The sequence below is a fragment of the Barbus barbus genome (genome assembly GCF_936440315.1).
Source record: "Barbus barbus genome assembly, chromosome: 19".
Taxonomy (NCBI): Eukaryota; Metazoa; Chordata; class Actinopteri; order Cypriniformes; family Cyprinidae; genus Barbus; species Barbus barbus.
The window spans coordinates 12,063,047-12,076,326 of record NC_136747.1 but is presented as its reverse complement, the minus strand read 5'-3'; the positions used below and the strand labels follow the sequence as shown (position 1 = coordinate 12,076,326).

Sequence of the window (13,280 nt, the reverse complement as noted above, 5' to 3'; positions counted from 1 at the left end):
GTCGACTTGGCCACTCTTAATGCAATATGAGACTCTTGGCGTGATTACGATGCGAGTCATGGAGTCACGGCTGGAGTGTGTGTTTACTCTCGATCATGCTTGTGTTTGTGTAGAATCACGTGAATCCTGCGGTGGACTTCACTCAGATTCCTCCTGGGATGCTGGCTCTGGACAACATGCTCTATTTTGCCAGACACCATCAGGATGCTTATATCAGGGTAAGACATGCTCACATTACGTAGTTGTGGAAATAAAATGCTTTTTTATTTCTAACCTGTTTTATTTATATTCTGACTAGTTCTCAATTAACATCTTTAAAGCCAAGTGTTAATTCACCGATGAAGACCCAAGTCATGCTTTTACATAAAAGGGATAGTTCACCCAAAAATCTAAATTCTGTAATTATTTACTCACCCTCATGTTGTTCCAAACCTGTAAGACCTTATTTACCTTAGGAACACAAATTAAGATATTTTTGATGAAATCCAAGAGCTTTCTGACTCTCCATAGACAGCAACGCAACTGACATGTTCCAGGCCCAGAAAGGCAGTAAGGACATTGTTAAAATAGTCCATGTGACATCAGTGGTTCAACCGTAATTTTAAGAAGCTACGAGAATACTTTTTGTGCACAAAGTAAACAAAAATAATGACTTTATTCAACAATTTCATCTCTTCCCTGTCATGAAATTAAGGTTGACTATTTTAACGATGTCCTTACTACCTTTCTGGACCTTGAACGTGGTAGTTTCATTGCTGTTTATGAAGGGTCAGAAAGCTCTTGGATTTGGAATGACGTGAGGGCGAGTAATTAATGACAGTATTTTAATTTTTGGGTGAACCATCCCTTTAAGATGGGTTGTAATAAAGATGACATGAAATAAAATCCAACCTATCGTTTTGTAAATGCATGTTATAGACTGCATGTATTGTATGAGTGAATCTTAATGGTTGATCTGATTTTGTATCTGGTTTCTTTGCTGTTATTGCTTTAAAAAAACAAAAAAAACTTTTTCTTTCTCCTCCAAAATGCATAATCTACATACAATACAATAATACTCATAGACTTGAGTAAGGAAAGTGGAGTGGTGTTGAATGAGGAGGGCAACACTTGTCGTCTTGCGTAACTCTTTAACTGTACTATTCCACTTCACTGCCCTCCATAGCTGCATTCTGCGACACTTCAGCCCATCGCTGCTCTTAGGCGATACACTCCAGCACCCTTACATTTAGTGTAAAGACATTTTTTGGGTCTCTTCATCAAGTTCCAGGACAACAACCCCTCCTAACCTAAAATACAGCTTATACAGTTTATTTCTTTGGTGGTGCAGCTATATATATATATATATATATATAAAAAAAAGTAGCATTTTTTAAAACTGAAATATGGAAATATCACGTAATAGCCGGGTTACACCCAAATATTAAAAGTAGTTAATGTGAAGTGTTTTTTTTCTACAAAGCATTACACTTTAATAATTTAATACTATTAAATGTACACATTTAGTTAACACATTTAATTCTGTCTGTATATTACAGATTGTACTGGAGAACAGCAGTCGTGAGGATAAACATGAATGTCCATTCGGGCGCAGTAGTATCGAACTGACGAAGATGTTGTGTGAAATTCTCAAAGTTGGAGAACTTCGTAAGTGTTATCATTTTAAAACGTATTATTAAAAAACTTGTTTTCTTTTATTTACCATTGACTTGTGCCAGATGTCTCCATTGAGTTTCATTATAGGAAGAATCTTTTTGTTCTGTCTTTCTTTTTGTCTTTGTCTTTCTTCCACACATGTTGAGAGTGAACCGTTGCCAGCAGTGAAGATAAAAGGCAACATTAGACTTTACAATGTAGAAGAGTTCATAAATTAATGAAGTAAAGAGCCTAATGTTTGCCCTCTTCCACCTCTGCAGTGTCTGAGCTTTTACGACTTGCTTTTATGTCTCAAGTTGAGGAGAATGCAACAACCAGTGTTGTCTGACAGGGGATAATGCATAAGGATTGAGACTAGTCTGACTCAAATTCAAAGCAGGCTGCTTAGGTAGGTTGTTTCAACCTTGCACATAAGGGAAAAAGTAATGGAAAGTGGCAGAGAGAGACAGATGATATATGGAGGTGAGCAGGACAGAGAGGTGTGGGCACTGTGAGGTGTTATATGTGTGACTGTGAAAGCACAATGACTCATGGATGACCAATGAGTAACAGTAGTAGTTCTGCCTGTGCAGAACTTTGTTATAGTTGGTTTCCATAGATATATGTACGTAGATGCCACATTCGACTGCTTCAGACACGCTGACATGTCCGCCATCTTGGATCGGATTTATTTTACTTTTTTTTTATTTTTTATCCATGTTATCATTCAAACTGTATGATTTATGGTATCGTTCATGTCCAGTGCATTACCAGTCCACTCGCTATAAAGAAATTAATCTTCTAGACATATAATATTAAATAATACTTTCTGCCCCCACATCTGAAATTTCTACATCAGTTTGGCGGCTCATCTCCTTATGGGCCGGTTTGAGATTCTCCTATCCTACTCTGGAGTTCGGAGGAATCACAAAGAACTATAAATCCATTGCTATATTCAGTCACGCACCATTTAATGTGGCACAGTTGAAGTGATTCATCACATTTATTAAGCACAATATGGGGAGAGTAATGAGCACCCAGCAAAGCATTTTATTGTTAAAAACTCCATTTGGTGTTCTGATTCAAGTTTGCAGAGGAGAGGTTATTAGCACAACCTCACTGACAGCTTTTGGGCGTTATTGAACGGCAAGTATATTCTCAGTGGAGATTGCTCCACCATCCTGTCATCGGAAACTTAATTAAATGAACTTGCTGAGAAAGCTTAATGTAATTCCTCATTTAAATGTAATGTGTGCGTTTTAAAGCCAGGCCTGAGGTAGGACACTTCTTTTTTTAACTAGGAGAAGAACACTTTTGCCATTTGGTAGATATTTTCGTTCAAAGTGATTAGTGAGGGTAGACTCTAGATTTGAGGTGACATGGATGTGAAGGATGTAGAATGGCTTGTTTTGATGTTTGCGACCCTTAAAAGTGGGGACCACTTCTCATTTGGTATCTTCTACAAATAGGCAGACATGGCCTCAAGATCTCTCAGACCGCTACCTTTTGCGCTCACCAATCCAGGAGACCTGTCACTCCTGTGAAAGCTCTGGAGACCGCAGCAGTGTTGCAGATGATTGCTCATTTTATGTTAATTGGACTTTCCCAACACTTGTTTTAGCTTTTAGGCCATCATTTCCCTTCAATTATGGTGATACGGAACCCTGTTGCAGGCAAACAATTCTAGCTGAACCATCTCTCAATACCCAGTCAATTTGCCCTTACCGGTGATAGATTTTTAATGGCAAATCCCAAGTCACATTTAAATATGTTTTATCTAGCTGTGGCACAAGAGTTTCTGTTCGACAGCTACTTCCGTCAGCAGTCATGAATTATTTATGAGGAATCCAGGTGTCCCTGCTTCACCTCCTCTTTGAGAAGCACTGAAAGTTTTATAGCCGTCCATGTTTCTCCTGCAAAGGCTTTAATGGAATCTGTGGTGGTCAGGCGCCATGCAATGGCTTCCTATTTCAGTCTTTAAAAAGGCGTATCTAATATTTATGAGGAGAATCAAAATGGCTACAGGCAGAAATGTCCTTGCTTATGGATTTATGGTGTTATTGCACTTTTACAGGGGGAGCAGAGTGGTACATTTCCACCTTATGACTGAACTTACATATTAATGATGTCTCAGTACTGTGTATTTTTGGGCCAGCTACAGAGTTGAAATGATCATGGTGAGCACATGTGCATTACAGAGGTGTCTGCGAAAAAAGAACATATAATCTGGAAACCAGTGCATTCATTGACTTTGTGAATAAACATCTTGCAAAGATCAAATTTACATACCATCTAAATCATAAATGTAGCAAAAATGTCTGGTGAATGTTCTTGTAATACTCCATATGAATGAGAGTGAAAGTTTATATAAAAGTATATAAAACTTTTATATAAAAACTACCTTTATATAAAGCCATTGTGAGCAAGTAGTGAGCAAGTATATGAGCAATAATAATAATAATAATAATAATGATTCTTAATTATGATTTATTTTACACTACAGTTTAAAAGTTGGTTAAGGTAGGTTAGTAACATTTTTGTGCTTACTGAGGTTGCATTTATTTGAGAGAAATTAGAGTAGAAACCACAATATTCTGAAATCTTACAATAAAAAATAAATCTATTTTAATATAATTTAATGTAATTTATTCCTGTGATGCAAAGCTGAATTTTCAGCATCATTACTCCAGTCTTCAATGTCACACGATCCTTCAGAAATCATTCTAATATGCTAATTTGCTGCTCAAGAAAGATTTCAAGGAAATCATTATCAAGGAAATTTATTTAATCATCAAGGAAACCGTGATACTTTTTTCAGGATTCTATGATGAATAGAAAGTTCAAAACAACACATTTATTTGAAAACTAAACCTTTTGTAACATTATAAATGTCTTTACTGTCACATTTGGTCAATTTAATGAATCTTTGCTGAATAAAAGTTCTTAATTTTTTTATTAACTTTTGAATGCTAGTGTAAATTTTTTTTGATACATTAAGAGATATTCAGTGAACAATTGTGTAATTTTTTTTCCATGTTTCAGGAGGTAGGGGTTTGCATGGGGTTTCAGAGGGGGCGGGGTGATTTGGTGGTTTCAGAGGGGGGCGGGGTGATTTGAGTTCAGGGCTCTCACAGCCTGGGGGAAAGAGCTGTTGAGCAGTCTGGCGGAGCGGGCTCTGATGCTCCGGTACCGTCTTCCTGATGGTAGGAGCTGGAAGAGACTGTGGGAGGGATGGGTGGAGTCCTTCACTTTGCTGTTGGTTTTGCTGGAGCATCGTGTAAGGAAAATGTCCAGGATGGAGGGGAGAGGGGCACCGATGATCTTTGCAGCTGTGTTGACTGTCCGCTGGAGGGTCTTGCGGTCATCAGCACTGCAGTTCCTGTACCAGACAGTGATGCAACTGGTCAGCACACTCTCAATGGTGCCTCTGTAGAATGTGGTGAGGATGGGTGGAGGGAGACTTGCTCTTTTCAGCCGGTGGAGAAAGTGTAGGCGCTGTTGTGCCTTTTTGGAGAGTGACATGGTGTTGGTGGTCCAGGTGAGATCCTCTGTGATGTGCAGAGATGATGCTGTGGGTTAACAGCAACAGGAATAGGCTTGTCTGTAACTGTCCGCATAATCTCACACCTCTCGGATGATGTTTTTGACATCCCTGCTGCTCCGTCATGAGCTCCCTACTGAGATATGGCACACTTTTAAGACAGGCACATGGCGCCATGCCTGGGCAAGCCTGTGTAATGGGATCAACTTTGAGTCTGTGAACTTCTGTTTGCTCTAGTTGCTACCGAAATGCATTAAAAAAAATCATAATAAATTGAGTAAAAAGTGTTCCTTTCTGCGTATTGACACGGAGCTCCCACATGTCTTGTTAACCACTGAAGTGTATTTGTTTAGTGGGAAATGTCCTCCTAGAAACATCTTCTGCTGCAGTACTCGCTGAGGCTCTTTTTCTCCTACATACAGAAGTTAGTGGATATGGATGTCGGTATTGACAGGCTGTACTATTGAAGTACCTCAGTTTCGCTTCAGCTCTGCTTGGTAATAAGACCACTCATGGCACAATGCACAAATGCTGACAAAAATACACACCGTGTTACATGGAGAGGACGATGGACGCTAGAGAGCCAAGTTGAGTTAAATGGAAATTTACACTGCCTTTGAAGTGATCCCTGCGGCTGATTCAGATTATAAGGTCCCATTAGCAGCTCAAAGAGGTTCAAAAGAACCACTAACATGTAGTATTTTGTCTAGCTAAAGTCGAGATTAGCTGAAGTTGAAAATAGCAGGTCAAAAAAGGGGTCTTGAACCATTTTGATGCTGAGGACCACTTTGTAAATAGATGGGACATAGAAGCCCTGTTGTATTGAGTACTGCATTTTAAGTCTGGTCTATAACACACATTATTATAGGCCAGGCATAAAATTTGTATCAGTACCATATCTTTGAATTTACCTACTTTGTTTTGATGTCTACATTGCAAAGCCATTAAAATATCATTAGAATGTACATTTGACATCAAGGCTATGTTTACACTAGTGCATTTTCGTTTTAAAAAGCATAACTTTTGCTACAGTTACAGCTGTCGTTGACACTGCTCTGACGTTTTCGACCCTCGAAAACTCTGGGTTTGCTTTTCAAACTTTTTCAGACTTTTGAAAACGATGGCGCAGCTGCACACATTCGCTCGTATCCTTGACGACTGTGTAAACAATAACATCGTGCTCATTGTTGTACCTGCATGAACGAATGTCATGTGACGTTCGTCGGTTGTGTTGTGTGTACTGAGATCGTTTCTGAAACGCAGTGAAAACGTCAATGCAGACAAGGATCATTTTCTTTTTAAAATGCTGTTTTAAAACAAAAACACTAGTGTAAACGGGGCCAAATTTTAATACATTTTAATGTGGATGAGACAATGAAACTTTTCTTTAGCCTCTTAACTTTGATTAAAGTTAACTTAAAGATATAAGCTTGTCCAAAAATGAAGTTATATAAACTTTTTCTATCATCATTGCGTTGTTCCAAATTAGTTGTCCATACAATGAAAGTTTTATGGGGTTCAATACAACATTGGGCCCTATTTATTTTATTTGTATGGACAAAACAAAGACATATATATCTTCAAAAGATCTTCTTTTGTTTTCCACAGAAGAAATAAAGTCTGTATGAGTTAACTTGTCCATGTAGAAGTTAAGCTTAAAGTTGTCCCATTTTGGCGAAGACAATTGAAGTTAATTTCTGAACACTGTATGAAATGTCTGGAAGGTCTTTTCAGGACAGAATGAATGGATAAAAAGATGAGGCCGCTGTCCCATTGGTGTGGTCAAGTTTTCTCATGCAAAATAGATGAGTGAACAGATGCAGCTGCTGTCAGCTTCTCACTCACATTCAAAGACACACACTGACAAACACAGAGGTTCAGGCCCAGTAGAACATCTGCTGTGCTATTAAATGGATACTAGTCCAGTTTATCTACAAAGGAAATGAATAGTCTGTGTATTTAAGGGCGGGTATGATATTTTGTAGATTGACATGCATTTGTGGGTGTTAGTGGACTGACATGTGTATTATAGTTGACCTCTGTATTATAGTTGGTGGATTTAAGTATGTTTATGATAGCGTGTGGATTGATGTTGGAGTATGAGACAAATGAACATTGGCAGCGGTCTCATCTGCCATGCATCAGTTGCTTACATCATGTTGGCAGACCTGTCTCAAGTAATATTTCTCCATGATCTCTCTCTCGATTCTCCTGCTCAGTCTGAGATTGTTGAACATTTGCTTGAAGATGATTTATAATATTCACCAAAAATGAAAATCCATGTTATTACAATGCAACGGGAACTAAACTTTTAGGAATACTTTAAAATATCTTAAAATACAATTCCAAGTCTTCAGAAAGATCATATGATAGTTTCTTTTTTTTGGATGCACTACTCCTTCAAGACCAGTTTTAATATGGCTTCTCATATTTTTGGGACTTGATTTCCCTCTGGAGATGTCACACGGTGTACTTTGTGTAATGGCAATGATTATTTCATTCTTGTCTTGACGGGTGTTCCCTCTGCATTGAAGAGCCAGGGTGGCATCCATCACTGTAAATTCATAATTTCATCACAGTTCTTGCCTCGAAGATGACCTCTCGCAGCTGTCATCTCGCCTTGACGTCTCATTGTTCTCTGTGTGATGTTTGAATGTCATCCTTGGGGCTTTCAGGCTTGTACTCGCTTGTTTAGTTTGTTGTTTTTCCTCCCCTAAGATGCATCTGTTTGTCTTCTTGTCTTCTGTAATTATCTGTGCCAGGAAGTGACATGATCATGTCAGCTATGGAGAGACGCAGAGGTGGCCAATGCATCTGTCAGTGTTACAGTCCTATGACCTTTCCACAGATGCACCAGGATATGGACATATGGGTAAAATTCCTGGCCAAAATCCTAGTATGTGAGAAGATCATATGTCGTCTTTAAAGACCACCCAGACAAGTCTTTGCAAAGCCTTTACTCTGGAGGATCAGTTGTGAGATCCAGATTCTCAAAGATGAACCATTGTTAAATCATCAAGCTGCTCAGAGTTCAATCTACCTCATGCAACTTGTATGAAGTGGCTGCATGTGTCTTCCACAGCAGACAGTTTAGACCACATGGTTTGTCTTCTTTGCTGGCCTGTTGTAGATGATTCACTTCTGCACTTTGTGGCTCGTCATTTGCCTTGAGGCATCAGCAGATGGCCACTCCATTACATCATGAAGAGTTTGTTGCAGTTAGACTTCGTGTTGGTCCATTTCACATCCTGTGTGGATTGCTGTGATAATATTCAAAAGTAACACTATATTGGCTTCTAAAGCTATTTTTGTAAAGTCAGTTGTAAAATCAATTGATTGGCAGGCCTATTATGCACTGAAAACAAGTGTTAAATGTTTTTTTTTATTTTATTTTTTTTTTTTTATAGAATTTTATGAAAAAAGCTATATGAGTAATCATAACTCATCCTGCATTGAATGCTGGTATGATGCTGATTCACGCAAGTTGGTAGAGGGAATATGGGAGGTCAGACATGACTGTGCTGAACGTACTGCCTGATCTCGTCTGTTGCATAAAAATTGCAACAGGTTTTTTTAATGTGTATCTGACAACCCTTCTGCTTGCCCAACTAACCAGTTGACATGTTGAATTGTATGCAATTTACACTGTGCTATATTTGTCAGCCAGAGGGCATAAAGCCCAGGTTAATACTCCCACCATGCACATAATATCACTGCCTCCTCAGTTATGTGTCAGTCATGGGAAACTGACTAAATTGATGTAATGATGTTATATGATGCAATTGTACTTGTGAATGTGGGCATAATGGATAGAAGGAGGTCTATAATAGCTGCACAAATACTCCCATGCATCTCAAGGACTGTTGCTCTGCAGGTGCAGCATCCATGGAAACATGTCACTGAATTCTGCCATTTTTTGCTCATGTGAACTTTTTGAGCTAATCACCTGAGTTGCAAATGACTAATAAATGTAAATCATTTTTATTACTCAAAAGTACTGTATCCTTTTCCCCCTTCTGTGTTCATTATAGTTCAAACATATACTAGTAGCGGTTAATGGCCTCCTTGGGTGTATATTTGCAGAAAGTCCCTTGACTTCTAGACAAATAGGGAAGGATTGTGCACAGCTTTGAAGATAAAAGGACAGGAAGATCTTTGAGGATCCTTTAGTTACAATACGAGAGAACATTCTGGTTTAATGAGATTCTGCATTCAGCATGACTTCCATCTAGAGTTGTGGAGTTGCATCAGACTGTTAATACTGTCCAAACCTGTGAGCTCAGGGCTTAGGTGAGAGCCAAAGTGACTCTGACATTTCATTCCTCAGCATGTGGGAGCTGATAGTGCTGCCCTCCCCTTCAGCACACCCTTGAACTCCTCTGACTTTTACAATGAATCAGTCGGAGCCATCCAAAAGGACCGGGCCCTGTGACTAGGGCGGTCTGGTGCATTGAGTCTAAGATTGACCGGGTACATGACGTCACACTCAATGAAAGCCCCATTGCCCTTTCAGGCATCATTCATTATACTGTGAAGTTTCAATTTCTACCTAGCCAATGCAATTACTGGCCAACTGCAGGGGCTTTGACGGTACTCTGAAGCTTCATTTTCCCTAAATGAGAACCTCAAACAGTGGCTCTCATTCAAAGCAACCATTCCACTCGAGTAGTGTTTGTATTAAAGCAGCGTAGCTGACACACACATAGGTGCTTGCTGCCGCAGGGCCTCAGGGTGAAAGCCTGAGTTTCATTTTCACCTTGACTGCTGCTGTTTATGAACACAATAATGGCACCTTCCTTTTTTATAGCGCTCTCCCAGACTTTAATTTCCCACACAGCCATTCTGATTTGATTCAAGCTTTTTTATAAAGCACTAATCTCACATAGATCATCACAGAGCTCTCATTCCATAATCCTGCTTTGGTAATATCCCAGGGGGGGGGGATCTTTGAGGATCATTTATGAAGTGGCGAGATGAAGAGAAAGTCTCTCTCTTATCATTCGTATGAGGGTAATCAGCCAACATCTCATCCATCTATATGCCATCTTTATGTATGTAGTATTTTATGTGCTCATAAGCCTAGTAATAGGCTAATAGGAGTCAAGACCAAACCCTCCAAGACCCAGGCCACTATCATACCTGCTGTGTCTCAGACCAATACCCCTTGATGCTTGTCAGTCAAAGAGCCATTTTAATGAACTGAAAAAGAAATGCTGAATATATTGACTGTAAAGTGAGACCCAGATCCATTTACATGTATTCATTTAGAAGACGCTTTTATTCAAATGAGGGATACAACAAAGCAATTTTCTTGTGGGGAAAAAGGGAGATGAGAAGTTCCAGAACTGCTCAGAAAATTAAAAATATGGGACACCATGAGACAAAAGAAAGAGAATAAAGTGAGTTTCTCTACAAGTAATAAAGTTTCAAGAGTAACTGTTATAAGTCAAATGTTCACTGAAGAATAATTTTTGGAGAAAGACTTGGGATTCAGCTGTTCTGTTGGGAAGATCCAGATCTGAGACCATAAAGGCCTAGACAGGAAGCTGATATTAAAGAACTAGCAGGGATGAAAACCAACTATTGTATTGCCTGCATGTGGGCCACTTGAACACACCTCAAAGACTACAGCCAATGGCCAACTAGCATGTATGTTCTACACAAGCATGAAAGACAAAAGAACTCTCCATATCAGCAGATGGCAGTAATCTTGATTCATTGGTTAAAAAACAGAAACTAGAAGGGCTAGGACTGCAGATATAAAAAGTAAACAAAGCATCATTGCTGACCATTTTTACGTCTATCTTGATCACGATAGATAGGTTTGTATTATATTTTCAAGATGCAAATGGCATTGGCATTGTCAGCCCTTGGTCTTGATAGTTGTAACCTGACTTCTATCACTTTTTGTTTTTGTTCTTGTGCACTGGATCTCCAATATTGCTCCATTATCCAAACATGCTCAAGTATCCAAAGACACCTAAAAAACTAGGGTGACAGATGCTCAGTGATGGCCCATTATAAAACCCAGATCAGACTGAGATGTAATGATGATGTAATGAAAACCCGAAAAAGCGCCACCTTTATGTGATCTTAGGAGGTCTCCAGAGAGAATCTCTTAAGGCTTTTGAGAATTTCAAAATGTTTTATTTTAGATTTCTGAATTAAGACCAGTGACTGGCTGGCAGGGGAATGCAGTGAAAGAAAACACAGCTATAAAAATGCCATTTTTAACCAACTGTTCACATTCACTTCAAATGTGTAGGTGTCCTGAGAGCCAAGCGCGTGCTTCTCTTGCTTGAGAATAATCGTCTGCTCTGCCAAGAGGCTCTTTCAGAGAGATGCATCGTGAGGTAGCACCATTCGTTCCCAGTCATATCTGATGTGTCCGTGCATGAGAAGCCCACGTGAGGGCTGGAGCTGGCAAAGAAAGCAGACATTTGAGCCTCCTTAAAAGTTCATGCTCAAAGTCCCTGTTGGAGAGTCAGACGTTCCCTTGAGACTCACATGCTTATCAATATTAATAAAGGGTGTAGTTTAGTCATGAGATACGGATATGGCTGCTTTACCTGATAAATGAAGGTGGATTGGTGTGCAGCATTTGACAATATAAACACTCACTTTATCTCATTTGTTTGTTCACAGCCAGCGAAAACTGCCATGACTTCCACCCGATGTTTTTCACCCATGACCGCTCGTTTGAGGAGTTCTTTTGCCACTGTATTCAACTACTCAACAAAACCTGGAAAGAGATGAGAGCCACTTCTGAAGACTTCAATAAGGTAAGAGCAACCCTCTTGATTGAGGTTTGTGCGCACATGTGTCTAACTCTACATCGGTCATCCTTTACCTTACTCTGCTTTGCTCGTTCACTTTCTCTTGAATTTTCTGTTATACTCTCATCTTCCCCTCACATCTTTCTGGTCAACCAATATGGGTTTTTGATTTGACGATGCTAGGGTTTCATGATACCAAAATTTTAGCAGTCAATACCAGTATCCTTAAAATTTAACACCCGTTTTGGAATCATAGCAATATGTATTATGCTAGCAAACACATCCCTAAAATTTGACGTAACTCAGACATTTACTCAAAGCTGAAAATAAAAAATGTTCTAATGCAGTGGCTGGTCTGATTTTGAAAAGATTTTGAAATAGTTTATCGGCCAGTCAAGCTTAGTTATTAGACAATAATAATCACTACTTCACACTACTTGGAAAGGCAGGGCTCTCTGAAGTTTTTTTTGTTGGTGAAAATGATAGTTCCAGACTCTTGGAAGAGGAAAAACTTTTTTCTGGTAAAAGAGGTGGATGAGATTTGCTAGGCTGTTGTTTGTGTAATAATGATAATCACACAAAAAACATGTTCCCAAGTTGTAGCATAGGATAAAAGACCATCTCGTGTAAAGCTGTATATTTGCGGTTAATTAAGATTCATGGACATGAAAACTCATTTTTAAAATATCTCCCTGGAGCATGTGTCTCTGGACACTGTGATTAAATTCATCATCCTTTGTTTTCTTATATGAACAGCACATCTGAGAAAACCTGCTCGTTTTTGCCCCTCGTCTGTATTCCTGCCTCATTATAAATAGGCTGCTGAAAATAGAGATAAAACTACTGTTTAATCTGGTGATCAGAACTCCCAATTCTTTCTTTCTGACAGTTGTCTGACAGTGTACACACTTGGAAGTAGTCTTTGTCTTAAACTTTACTAGAGGGATCAAAAGTTGCTGTCAGCAGATTGATTTATTTAATCTCCTTTTGATGATAGCAAGTAGGTTGAGATGGTGAGATGCACAAATCAAGCTTTAGTCCTATCAAGCTCTTGTTTCATATAATGATTTGTGTATTAGGGATTCTTTCCTCTATTGTCTTGGCGCAAAATACAAATTTGGGAAAATACAAACCAGTGGATCTCTAAATAACAATCCACATAACCATCAATTCTGACATGCATGGAGTAATAAGACCATCACTATCTTATCAATGGAACATCATCAGCAAAACGACTATGTAATTTCTTCAGTCATGGCAGTAGGAGTTCTCAAACATTTTCCGCTTTAGAGAAGAAAAAATTAGTGTAACACCTAAATCTCGACATC

The 13,280-nt window shown here is 39.0% G+C and overlaps 1 protein-coding gene across 7 annotated transcripts in view; it reads left to right on the top strand.

Annotated features, from left to right (window-relative positions):
- Positions 1-13,280, top strand: part of LOC306884981 (engulfment and cell motility protein 1-like) — a 93,548-nt gene that overhangs the window by 60,947 nt on the left and 19,321 nt on the right. For all 7 annotated transcript variants that reach the window (XM_079441267.1, XM_079441263.1, XM_079441266.1 and 4 more), the window contains 3 exons: positions 114-218; positions 1,539-1,647; positions 11,822-11,958. In XM_079441267.1, coding sequence (XP_079297393.1) covers positions 114-218; positions 1,539-1,647; positions 11,822-11,958 — 351 coding nt within the window. The remainder of the gene's footprint in view (positions 1-113; positions 219-1,538; positions 1,648-11,821; positions 11,959-13,280) is intronic.